The sequence below is a fragment of the Tachysurus fulvidraco genome, chromosome 6 (assembly GCF_022655615.1).
Source record: "Tachysurus fulvidraco isolate hzauxx_2018 chromosome 6, HZAU_PFXX_2.0, whole genome shotgun sequence".
NCBI classification, from domain to species: domain Eukaryota; kingdom Metazoa; phylum Chordata; class Actinopteri; order Siluriformes; family Bagridae; genus Tachysurus; species Tachysurus fulvidraco.
This window is the reverse complement of record NC_062523.1, coordinates 22,741,835-22,755,524: the sequence shown is the minus strand read 5'-3', so window position 1 is coordinate 22,755,524 and position 13,690 is coordinate 22,741,835. Positions and strand designations below refer to the sequence as shown.

At 38.7% G+C, this 13,690-nt stretch overlaps 1 protein-coding gene across 1 annotated transcript; it reads right to left on the bottom strand.

The window, feature by feature from the left end:
- Nucleotides 1–1,633: 1,633 nt before the first annotated feature.
- On the bottom strand, nucleotides 1,634–13,583 carry LOC125141418 (granzyme B(G,H)-like). Its single transcript, XM_047814885.1, has 8 exons — nucleotides 13,556–13,583; nucleotides 12,856–12,983; nucleotides 9,543–9,550; nucleotides 7,398–7,439; nucleotides 4,679–4,816; nucleotides 2,561–2,720; nucleotides 2,222–2,473; nucleotides 1,634–1,842 (listed from the first exon to the last, which is right to left on the bottom strand). The coding sequence occupies exons 1-8, from the start codon at nucleotides 13,581–13,583 to the stop codon at nucleotides 1,681–1,683; spliced, it is 918 nt and encodes a 305-aa protein (XP_047670841.1). The 3' UTR covers nucleotides 1,634–1,680.
- Nucleotides 13,584–13,690: the final 107 nt, after the last annotated feature.

Below are 13,690 nucleotides of genomic sequence, written 5' to 3'. Positions count from 1 at the left end.
GAAGAGGAATGAAAGTCAGTCATAATAAGACAGAATACATGTGTATGAATGAGAGGGAGGGAAGTACAACAATGAGGCTACAGGGGACTGAGGTCAAGAAGGAGCAGGAGTTTAAGTATTTGGTGTCAACCATTCAGTTCAACAGGGAGTTTGGGAAAGAGGTTAAGAGGCTAGTGCAGGCAGGTTGGAGTGGGTGGAGAAAAGTGTCAGGAGTGTTGTGTGACAGAAGAGTGTCAGCAAGAATCAAAGGAAAGGTCTAAAAGACAGCAGCTATGTTGTATGGGTTAGAGACTATAGCAGAGAGGGAAATACATGAGGCAGAGATGGAGGTAGCAGAGATGAGGATGTTGAGGTTCTCTTTAGGAGTGACGAGGATGGACAGAATTAGGAAAGAGCACATCAGGGGGACAGCTCACATTGGCTTTTTTGGGGACCAGGTTAGAAAGGCGTAATTAAGATGGTTTGGACATGTGCAGAGGAGGGAGACTGGTTATATTGGTAGATGGATGTTGGAGATAGAGATGCCAGGTAACAGGTCAAGAGGAAGGCCAAAGAGGAGATGGATGTGTTAAAAGAGGACATGAAGTTAACTGGTGCGAGAGTAGAAACAGATGATTTGCTGTGGCAAACCCTAATGGAAAAAGAAGAAAGCAGAAAGGGAGGAAGACCTTGGTGGCCCACTCTCACTCATGTTCTGAAGCAGGTCCACTCATCATCTATGACATAGACATTGCCATTCTCTCATTCACTTCAAAGTGCACAGAGCTCATATATCCAATGGTAAATTATCCCAGTTTCCTGGTACTAGCTCTTTGTGCAATAGATGTTAGTGCATGCGGGTACTTTAATTCATATGTTCTGGACTGGTTCAGAGTGTTACTGGTGATTGATATTTAATATTTAAGTTTTGGCTGTTCTTCAGCACACATTAGATCCAGAAACTCTTGTGGCATTATTTGGAGTCATTCCAGAGGAGTCATGGTTGTCAGCATCAACGTGCAAAACCTTGCCTTCTCTTTTGTTAGCATGTAGAGCCATCCTATTAAACTCGAAAGATCTCCTCTTACCATCAAATATTCAATGGATTAGAAAAATGATGTGTTGTCTCTACTTCAAAAAGTTTACATATTCATCAGGAAAACACTTCTTTAAGATGTTGTGCCCTGAATATGATGATCAATTTAAATAATGCCCTTTTATTGATTGATATTTTTTACTTATTTATTTTTCCCTTTATTATAACTATTATAATTTTTATTTTATTTTAAAAACACCTGTAATTTCTATCTATGTGCTCTACTCCAGCGATTTGTTGTTGAGGGTTATGGGTTTGTTTATTGTGATTGTATATTGTTTATGTGATTATATATTTAAAAAAATCAATCAAAATATTTATATAAAAATTTTACCTGAAAAATTTTCTGTCTGAAAATTAAAAAAAAATCTTTGCATCAGGCTTAAAACTAGTTTATATTTACATTATTTTATTTCAGTTTAAACCTTTATATGTAGCATTATTTGTGCATAAAGTAGTCTGACAACTAGCATTTTCTTACTAATTTTATAAAATAATGCAAATGTAAGATATACACAAAAGATGAGAAAACATTTCATGTTTGCAATGTACATTTTATTGTGATAATTGTACTTCCATTTTTTATCATGGTTACTTCAATTGTGTTAATTCTCTCTCTTGTGTATTATTTCTTTAATCCATGGAAGAAAGTAGGAGACCTTCATATATACCTCTGGATGATTGGGGTGTAAGCAGTGGTCAGTGTGGGCAAATGCAGCTAATCCTTGTGGTTTTTTTCCACAGATAAGAGGACTCCCTGAATCACCCTGCAGAGAGAGCAAGCTATTAGTAACAGCTAGTTTACAAGGACACAATATAAAATAAATAATAATGAAACTTTTTATAGCTGTTAAATAGTAAAACAAAAAGTTGGTTTGCTGACATACCACAATATTAATTAGAACTATCAATACAAAAATAGAAAATGAGTTGCTGTTTAATAAAAACAAATTGTGTGTTAAAAGAGTAATAAAACAGCTTAGGCTGTGCGTTTAATAGAAGATGATAAATAATAACTTTTAGGTTGTAATTACACATCATGCTGTCAATTATTATTATTTTCCTTTAACAGCACCTCCCATCATTTTTTAACTTTTCTTGTCCAACTTTTGCAGCAACTTTTTATTTAGAGATTTACTGTAATACCTTACAAAAAGCACCACTTTGGTCAGTAGTACAGATCATGCTGTCTGTGTCAAAGTCATCTTTCCAACGCCTCTTGCACTCAGAGTTATCTTGTATGGTGAGATTCACCTCTCGTAGGACTTCTGATGTTCTGTTCCGTTTTGTCCTGCCCCAGCCAGCTATTGAACATATCATGTTGGCTGGAAGGTTCTCATTCTTCTTAGGAAGGTCAATGACTTGCACATCGTTTTCCAGCTTTGCTTTGGACTTCAGCTGTAACAGATTGTTTACATATTGTTTGAGGTCAGAGCTGGTTTGTGCAAAATGACCAGAAATAAATGTTTTGAAAGCAGAAAGTACCTTCAGTAGCATGATATCATTTGGACGTTCATTGCTCTTGTAACAGGGATGCTTGATGCATTCCTCCACTGCGATTCTTTGCTGTTGGGGCTCCTCTTGACTAATGTTGTGAGCTCCCAGTACCACTTCCAGCTTATGATTCCCAGAGTATACAAGGTTACTTGTTTCAAAGAATATGCATCACATACATATTAATAGAGACAATATTCTCATATTACTTTGTTACTATATTATCACACTCAAAATACTAGCATAAAGCTGTCTTTAAAATTGTAGAAAACCCCAAAACTACATACTCTACACAGTGAGCTGTAGTCAGCACAAACGTGCATATTGTTAATCTGAACAGACACCATATAGGGTCGGGAGTGTGCATTCGCTTCCATTACTCCAATAATACCACTCTCCATTGTCCCTGAGAAAACAAAAAATGTGACAATCATGATATTAGGAACCTTGTAATGTTTCAATACCAGGCAACAATTACTTTTTTAAATATGTAATACAATACATTACCGCACAGATGGAGGACAGAAAGTACAAGGATAGAGATGCTGAAGAACATGTCTGTACACCACACTGACAGAGCTGTGTGACAGGATTGTTCTCTGTTACATTACAAACATCCGATAAGAACCTCCTAAGGGCGTTGAAACCCCCCCATTTTTTCCCCTCACATGGTGTACAATGAACACACAGTAGTACATCCACCCATGCCCCCTAACCACTCCTGACCCAAACACCCCTGCCCCACCAACAAACACACACAACTGAATTTACACAAATAAGCCAGTTCAAAAGGTTTAAATGTGCTTAATTCTTAATTCTTAACACTATAATTTAGTTTAAATGTGTTGTTTTTCTTCACTTCAACAGCAACATAAGCTATTTCCATGCTTCTATTTCCATGCGTCTGATTCCCTCAATTGTCCTTAGTCTGAAAAACATACATTTTGAATACATTTTCATATAGTAAGACTCTTGATGTCACGGTGAGACAAAGGCGAGTGAGGATCCAAATGCAGTTTGAAGTTTTATTAATCCAAGACAAGAAACAAGCACACAGATAAGCAGGCAAAACAGAGCAGAACACTGAGCAGAACAGGAACAGAAACATAACCAGACAACCTACTACACCAACAACGACTAACACCAGGGAAGTGAACAAACAGAGTATATATAGTGAACAAGAACCAATAACAAAGCAGAAACAATCAGAGACAAAGACAACACACCTGGAGGAAAGATTGAGTACAATTAGTGTCCATGGTAACCAAGAAGTGGGCGGAGCAAACAATTAACAGGGCAAGGCAGCAGACAGAAACAAAGGAAAACACAGACAGACTCATTACACTTGATGTGGCGCTGTTCTCTTTTTTTCTGCTCCAAACACCCACTCCGACCAACAAACACACACACATACAAACACACAGGGGTCTTTTGAGGGTTTGAGGACATAGAAATGATCCAAAATGAAAATAGAGGTGAGAGGAAATAAATGGTGAACACAGTTCCAGATGATATTCATATTTAGCTTGAAGCTTTTCTTGTAGATTTATTTCTTTTATTTTGTTGCTTTGAAAAAACAGTAATGTACAATGAAATTCAGATTTGCTGGTACCTTTAAAATATTGGACCAAACTGGCATATTTACAACAAATATTATACTAAATTATCTATGCAACCAAAAAAAGGAAAAAAAGGAAATCTAAAAAAGGAAATTCTAATAATAATAATATTAATTACTATTAATTAATACCTATTTACTTAGTAATACTTTGTGTTATCAGATTTGTTAGTGTTTGAGGTGAGAGCTCATTTAACGAAAAATAAATGTTGTGAAAGTAGAAAGAAGTACCTACAGTAGCACAATGTCATTTGGACATTAATTTCTCTTGTAACAGGGATGCTTGATGTATTTCTTCACTGGGATTCTCTGCTGTTGAGGCTCCACGTGACTTATGATGTGAGCATCCAGCTTGTCCTTTTCAGAGTATTCAGTGTGACTAATGTCTCAGATAATGCATAGCATACATATATATATATATATATATATATATATATATATATATATATATATATATATATATATTTGTTCAAAAGCACAAAACAACATACTCTACACAGTGGGCTGCAGTCAGCACATAATCATGTCGAATTAGAAAACCACCACACGTGTGTTTATTGCGTAAGTGAACAGACACCATGTAGGGTCGGAAGTGTGGTTTCACCTCATTTCCTCCAATAATACTACTCCTGACAAAAAAAGTCCCTGACAAAACAAAACATATGCAAAAGATATGCAGATTATATATCAATATCCAATAACAATAAAATAACAATATAATAAAAAGAAATGTGTTAACAACTCAATTTACAGAAATGAACCAGTTCATGTGCTTGATTCTTAACACTACTATTGTTTTGTTTAAATTATTTTCTTTTCATTCAGTACTTCACTTCAAAAGCAACATAAGCTATTAACATGCTTTCCAAAAAAACAAAATAATAAATAATTATACCAGTCATCCTGTTGAAAGGTTTTACACCTCTCTTGGTTTTAGTATATCATGCTGCTTTCTTCAGCATCAGTGAATATTTGCACCTTTTGTAATAGTTGTGTCTGAGTGCATCAATTGTCCTCAGTGTGAAAAATACATCATAAATTCATATAGTCCTGTTGGAAAGGGGCCATTTATGCAGAAGATACTAGAAAAGAAAATAATGAAAAGCAGTGGGCAGATTAATTGCTTAGGATGAGCAAGAGACTGAAGGAGAACCATCACAGAATATAAAAATCCCTGTTCTGCTCAGTGGTCTCTCCTGTTTTCCCTGCCTGTTTCTTGTTTTGTTCATTAAATAGTAAACTGCAATTGGATGCTTACTTGCCTTTGTCTCACCGTGTCACATCGTGACAGAACGACTCACCACATGAATCCAGCAGAAATCCTGTTTTGTCTACGTCAGGAGGACTCCCCAGTCGAGGAATATGCGGAGGTATTTGTGGACCTGTGCAACCAGGTCAGCTTCGAGGAGAAGGTCCTGAAGGACGTTTTCAGGCATGGATTGGAGGACAACCTGCACTATCTAATGCCAGCTGGCCGAGAGATGGGGTCCCTTTTCAGACTTTATCAATTTAGCGTTGCTCCTGGGAGGGTCCTCTGCAACCATGAGCAGGGAGAGACGGAAGCCGGCCGCAAATATTTTTTGGGGGGGCAGCAAGCATCGGGGTCCGTGGGCTACAGAGCGGAACCAGCCACGGACGCCCGAATGCCCTACAGTGCCTCTGTCCAGCCCAGTCCCGTGCACACCGGTGGCCGAGCCAGTTCTCATGGCTACCGTACTGGCAAGCTCGGCTGAGGCCCGCGCGAACCGGCTGGTCTCCAAACTGGCGGATACCCCGGCGAGGTCGGTTCGGGCGGCCGGCATCCCTAAGCCGTCGGCCTCACCAGCCGAACCGACCGGGTCATCGGAACCAGATGAGCAGACCGGGTCGCCGGAACCAGCCGGTTCAACGGAACCAGCTGGGCCGAATTGGTTGCCGGAACCAGCCGGGATGCCCGAACCAGCTGGACCGACAAGGTCGACGGAACCTGCTGAACCGAGAGGGTCGACGGAACCTGCCGAACCGAACGGGTCGACAGAACCAGACGAACCGGCCGGGTCGACTGAAATGACTGAGTTGGAGAACGCAGTCGACATGTTTACACCCAATCTCCCTGAACTCTCTGCCTGGCTTGAACCTACCAATGTTCCTGTGGTATCTGTCCTGTGTTTTGCGTGACTAGATTTGTCAGGCCTTCTACCTCCTGTCTCTGCTTACAGGTTCAGAGCACCCCCAGCACCACCCTGGTCTCCGGTCCTGCTCCGGTCTCTGGCCCCGCCTGCGGCATCGCCCTGGTCTCCGGTCCTGCTCTGGTCTCCAGCTCCGCCTCCAGCACCACCCTGGCCGCCAACTCCGTTATGGTCCCTGGCTCGACCCGTGGCACCACCCTGGCTCCCAGTCCTGTCCTGGTCTATGACTCTGCCTCCAGCACCACCCTGGTTTTCGGTCCTGCTCTGGACTATGACTTTGCCTCCAGCACCACCCTGGTTTTCGGTCCTTCTCTGGTCTCTGGCTCTGCCTCCAGCACCACCCTGGTCTCCGGTCCTGCCGGCGCCACCCTGGCCTCCTGCTCGGCTGGCGCCACCACTACACGAACCCAATACGCCCTCCCACCCTGGTTGCGCCTTCGCTCCACCCTCCTGGACTGGTTTCTATAGACTTGGGAGCGTCTGGAAGCCACTCGTAAGGGGGGGGGAGGGGGTTCTGTAACGTGTCTGTGTTTTCCCTTGTTTCTGTCTGCTGTCATTCCCTGCTGTTAATTGTTGACCCCGCCCACCTATTTGTTACCATGGACATTAACTGCACTCATTCTCTTCCCCAGGTGTTTTGTCTTAGTCTGTGATTGCCTCCGTCTTGTGATTGGTTCTTGTTCCCTATATTTACTCTGTTTGATCATTTCCCTGTTGTGAGTCGTCGTTGGTGTTTGGTGTATGCTGTTGTCTGTTCCTGTTCCCTGTTCTGCTCAGTGGTCTCTCCTGTTTTCCCTGCCTGTTTCTTGTTTTGTTCATTAAATAGTAAACTGCAATTGGATCCTCACTTGCCTTTGTCTCACCGTGTCACATCGTGACATTAAGATTGTTAATTGTTTAACTGGTTTACAATGCATGCACAAGCAAACACCTACACATTATTTTCCAAGTAATATTAAACTTTAGCTTCAAGGATTTTATTTATTTTTATACATAAATTATAGATTCCAGAATTTACAGTTAATTCCAGAATTATTGGCACTCGACAATTATCGACACATTGATCAATGCAATAAAAAGCAATCTAAAAAGGACAAATGCTGTGAGTGGAATTGATCATTCTGCCTGTTGTTTGTAGATGTCAAGATTCACAGACAGGAAGCGATTCAACTTCAAAGGTCTTCACTACGACTGAAGGTGTGAAAACACAGCAGGGGCTTATAGTTTTAGAGTTCTATATAATTTCCAAACTCGTCTTTACTATATCTGTATGCAGCTGCAGGTGGTCCTGGGAAGGTATGTGAAGTAACACCACTAAACTAAGCGCTGAAAGACTTCTCGTGTACATTTTAGTGTGCGATTGTCAGAGTAAAACTGCAGAATAAGATTTAGTTAAGGTGTGTTTATAAACTTTACACATCCATCCATTTTATACACCTTCTTTCCAGTTAGTGAAAATGTATGAAGCTGATGAAGATGAAGACAAGGAGCCTGTTTTTTTTTTCTTTAAGCTTATTTCATAAACACCCAGAAACTCGTTCTGTATTCAGCCACATAATACTTGCTGATACAAAATTTATCCTTAACAAAAATGATTTTATATTATTACAAATTATTTTAATTGATGCAGTTTTATAAATTTGCATATTTGCTATATTAGCAATCATATTTTTGTAACTAAAGTTCACATGAATAAAGCAACCTTACCATTGCAGCACTGTTACTGTATTTCCTCATTACTTTCTCAAAAATTCATTTAAATGACTCCATCAGTAAACAATTGATAACAAAATAGACTTAATTTATTTCTAACTAAAATGTATCTGGAATATAACTAGAATGAATTTTCTGGTTACACAATTGCACTTTTTTGATCATATAGTACACAGTCATAGAAGGGAAATAGTTTTTAATCACAATTTACTAGGGCTATTATTTTGTCTTGGGGACCAGTTAATAAAAAGCATCCCAAATGAGGGGCCGGAGAGATATGGCTTGCAATACAGTATGAGTGATGACACAATTGCACCATTTTCCTTCATTTTAACATGCTTGTGCTGTTTTCTGAAACTGCATAACAAACCTCAGTGCATTGTACAACAGGCTTTTACTACAAACATATTCAAAATGTCATATTTTGAAAGACTTTTTCTCTCATTTAGAGTTTAACTAATTTAACTGAGACTTGAGTGCACATTAAAAAAGTTTACAATGTTTTTTCATTGTATTTTTTGTCATAACAGTATGTTTAGGAATGGGGGGGCATAGAAGTCTTTATTATCGCCACATATGCATTACAGCACAGTGGAATACTTTTCTTCACATATCCCAACTTAGGAGGTTGGGGTCGAAGCGCAGGGGCAGCTATGATACACAGGCTGAAAAAGAGATGCGTGATTACTCGTTTTAATGACATCCATGTGTGAGAATGCCGATTGGGATGTTTAAGTAGAGTTAGGGTAGTAGAGACGGGTTAATGTTGTTTCAGAAACATGAACAGAAGAAATTATACTAACAATATTCATTATCCTGTCAGTCATCGAGGCCACTCGTCTAATGTCACATGACTTCTGCTCTGTGCTGCGACTGTGGCTCATGCTGAATGGAACACAGGCGCTTCACTGTAGGGATTAAATTATATTTCTTATAGAGATATTTCTTAATTTTTCACACTAAGCACTTGAGGGGACGGAACAAATTGCACAGTGTACAGAAAAGACTAGAGAGACGAAATTAGAAAGAAGCATGAGTCATGAAACAAAACATAACTCTTATACTCACATTTTGCACTTACACCTACTTTTTCCAACCCAATACCTTTTACCGTAACTGGTCACTCTTTCACCCACACAAAACACTTACACATTGGGTGTTTTCGTAATCTTGTCATAGAGCATAGTAATTACAGTGAATTGCTGACAGCATTGTTGTGAAGTGAACATGAGAAACATGTGGTCAGTAATATTTTCCTAATGTTTCCATAAAGGTAATCAAGTCATAAATATCCTACAACAAGACTCAAGCATTTCTCCCTCTCTTGGTGTGTGTTTGTGAGTATCTCAGTTCTACACTGTCCATCTGTGTATACTCAAATTATAAAGAACATTTAAATGAGGTTCAACAATGCTAGATGAGGACATATACACATTACACTCTAACAGGTAAATAACGATATCATATTTGCTACCTGAGTTCCTAAAACCACAGAAAGATTCATAAACACGACAGAAACATTCCACAAGGCAAAATATAAATGTAGTAAAAAGGTCCAAGAAATAACCAAACCAACACAAATGTTTCAGATGTTTTTGAAATTATGAACCACAATGAATGAGATATTGATCAGTTGTGTCATTCTAATGCCTCAGGTTATAGAGAAGATTTCTGTATAGACCTCATTTAAGCCTGTAGTAACACATAAACTGTTTCATGAACCGAATCATGAACTCAGTCTGTAAATGATGAACATTATGTAGGCTTCTAAGCATCAACTCTCATAACAACTAGGAAAATACCCCAGAGCTCATGTATATGTTTCTTCTCAAATATAAAGAAAATAGACACAAGAGTCATAGTTGGGATTTTGATGGAGTCTTGCAATGTTCAGTCAGTGTACGGACACTGACCATGCTTCATTTTGGACTGTAAACTCATCAGAGCATTACTAGTAAGAAGGAGGAGAAAAATGCACAACTATAATACCATTGTAATGATTTTCTAGCACTGGCATACGCTGGAACTTTTCCAAAGTGAATATGCAACTTCCACAGACAATAACCTTATCTGTATATTAAAAAAAGAAAATGAAGAACTGCTTAATGCTGGCATATTGAAGCATCACACAAGATGAACACCTGACTAGACAGAAGGACTGAAAAGACAAGAGAGATGCAATGAGAGAGTACAGTAGCATGAGGCGTGGAACATAAATGAGCTCTTATACTCACAATTTTATACGCACCTACACTTACTTTCTCCAACCCAATACATTTTACCATAACTGGTAACTCTTTCACCCACAAAAAACACACACTTTCAGTGTTTTCAGAATCTTTCTTATATACTATATGTGTAATGGTTATAAAAAATGCATTTTGCTTAAAGGCCCAGCAAATACTTAAATAAAAAGAATATATTTTTTGTAAATTATGTAAGGCTCTATAAGGTTATATTAAGAATGTATGTATAATTCTTTGGTTATTGAAAATTATATTTAAATGTATCTATTGCACATATTATAAAACCATTGTCAGGAATCACCCCAGACTTTTGGCCATGTGCAGTTGTTGTTCTTGTTGTTCCGTGTCACGTGTCTGCCCTGCCTTCGTTCACTCCTCCCTGTCTCCACACCTGTTCGTTATTGTCAATTATTGTCATGTGTATTTAAGTGAGCCACGTTGCCGATGGCAGTGCGGAATCATTAGTTAATGTCTAGTTATGTGTCATCTGTGTTACCGTATTATTTCCTCGTCCTTTGTATTGTTTAGTTCTCGTCTTTTACTGTTTGTCTTTATTATTTAGTAAACCCCATTCATTTGAAGCGGTCCTGCGTACGGGTCTGTCTCCCTCTTTCCTGCCTGTGACAGAATGATTCCACCCAAACTTGGACCCTTCAGGATAGCTTCCAGCTCGGACCGGCTTTTTTTTGTTGTCGTCTCCACCCGGACTGTTCCGTCAGTCTTCCTAGACCCTTTTTCTTTTGTTGGTGACATTGTAGTAACACATAAACTGTTTCATGAACCGAATCATGAACTCAGTCTGTAAATGATGAACATTGTGTAGGCTTCTAAGCAACAACTCTCATTACAACTATGAAAATACCCCAGAGCTCATGTATATGTTTCAAATATAAAGAAAATAGACACAAGAGTCATAGTTGTGATTTTGATGGAGTCTTGCAAGGTTCAGTCAGTGTACGGACACTGACCATGCTTCATTTTGGACTGTAAACTCATCAGAATATTACTTATCAGAACATAAGGAGGAGAAAAATACACAACTATAATACCATTGTAATGATTTTCTAGCACTGGCATACAGTACTCTGGAACCTTTTCAGAGTGAATATGCAACTTCCACAGACAATAACCTTATCTGTATATTAAAAAAAGAAAATGAAGAACTGCTTAATGCTGGCATATTGAAGCATCACACAAGATGAACACTTGACTAGACAGAAGGACTGAAAAGACAAGAGAGATGCAATGAGAGAGAAGCATGAGGAACATAAATGAACTCTTATACTTTTTGCACCTACAACTACTTTCTCCAACCCAATACATTTTACCATAACTGGTCACTCTTTCACCCACAAAAAACACACACATAAATTATGTAAGGCTCTATAAGGTTATATTAAAAATGTATGTATACATACATTCATTGGTTATTGAAAATTGGTTATTGAAAATTATATTTAAATGTATCTATTGCACATATAATAAAACCATAATAAAAAAAACATGTCACAAAATACATATTGCCATTGAATTAAGTAAACTGTAGTGTATATAAAGTGGTACAATTAACAGGCCACATTAACCAGCCTGAAGAACAATTCTGAAGAAAGCTTTGCAGAGTTCCAGGCCCAAAATACAAGGGCCTGGAACTTTGCAAAGCTTTCTTCAGATATGTATTATACATTTTTTTTATTTTCTATATTTATTTCTTTTATACTGTTATATATATATATATATATATATATATATATATATATATATATATATATATATATATATATATATATATATATATATATATATATATATATACACACACACAAGTACAGACCAAAAGTTTGGACACACATTCTCATTCAAAGAGTTTTCTTTATTTTCATGACTATGAAAATTGTAGATTCACACTGAAGGCATCAAAACTATGAATTAACACATGTGGAATTATATACATAACAAAAAAGTGTGAAACAACTGAAAATATGTCATATTCTAGGTTCTTCAAAGTAGCCACCTTTTGCTTTGATTACTGCTTTGCACACTCTTGGCATTCTCTTGATGAGCTTCAAGAGGTAGGATGTTTCTGTTGGTCAGGAAGATGAGGTGAAAAAAGATAGACCAAGAAGACCACGTGATGGAAGTTGAAAAAGGGAATATGTTGTGAGGAATTCTGACAGAAGCTGAGACAGGCTTTGGGTGGTCAGGAAGAGCTTCCAGATGAATGGGAATCTACAGCAGAAGTGATCAGGGAGACATGTAGTGCTATATGTGTCATCTGGAAGGAGATAAGAAGATAAGGAAACATGGTGGTGGAACAAGAAAGTAGAGGACAGCATTCGGAGGAAGAGGCTAGCTAAATAGAAGTGGGAAGTTTTTAAAGAGTGAGTAGATGCCTGCAGAATAGAGAAGTGTTCTAATGCCGATCGTTAGGAACAAGGGTGATGAGCATAGTTGTAGCAAGTACAGAGGTATAAAGTTGATGAGCCACACATTGAAGCTATGGGAAGGAGTAGTGGAATCTAGGCTAAGAAATGGAGTGGGTACCTGTGAGCAGCAGTATGGCTTCATGGACAGGTTGACAGATGAAGTCAGGCAAGAATCTCTGTGGACAATGATGTTTGCCGAAGACATTGTAATCTGTGGTGAGAGTATAGAGCAGGTGGAGATCTGTGCTGGAAAGGAAAGGAATGAAAGTCAGTCATAGTAAGACAGAATACATGAGTATGAATGAAAGGGAGGGAAGTTGAACAATAAGGTTACAGGGTCTGAGGTCAAGAAGGAGCAGGAGTTTAAGTATTTGGGGTCAACTGTTCAGCAAAACGGGGAGTTTGGGAAAGAGGTGAAGAGGCTAGTGCAGGCAGGTTGGAGTAGGTGGAGAACAGAGTCAGGAGTGTTGTGTGACAGACGAGTGTCAGCAAGAATCAAAGGAAAGGTCTACAAGACAGTAGGGAGACCAGCTATGTTGTATGGGTTAGAAACTTTAGCAGTGAGGGAAAGACACGAGGCAGAGATGGAGGTAGCAGAGATGAGGATGTTAAGGTTGTCTTTAGGAGTTATGAGGATGGACACGATTTTGATTGAGAACATCAGGAGTACAGTTCACATTGGGAGGTAAAGAGGAAGGACAAAGAGGAGATGGATGTGTTAAATGAGGACATGAAGCTAACTGGTGTGAGAGTAGAAACAGATGATTTGCTGTGGTGACCCCAAATGGGAAAAGCAGAAAGTAGAAAGGAAGGAATACCTTGGTGGACCACTCTCAGATATCCCATGTTCTTAAGTAGGTCCACTCATAATCTATTAAACATTGCCATTCTCTCTTTCACTTTAAAGTGCACAGAGCTCATATATGCAAAGTTAAATTAACCCAAATGTTTCC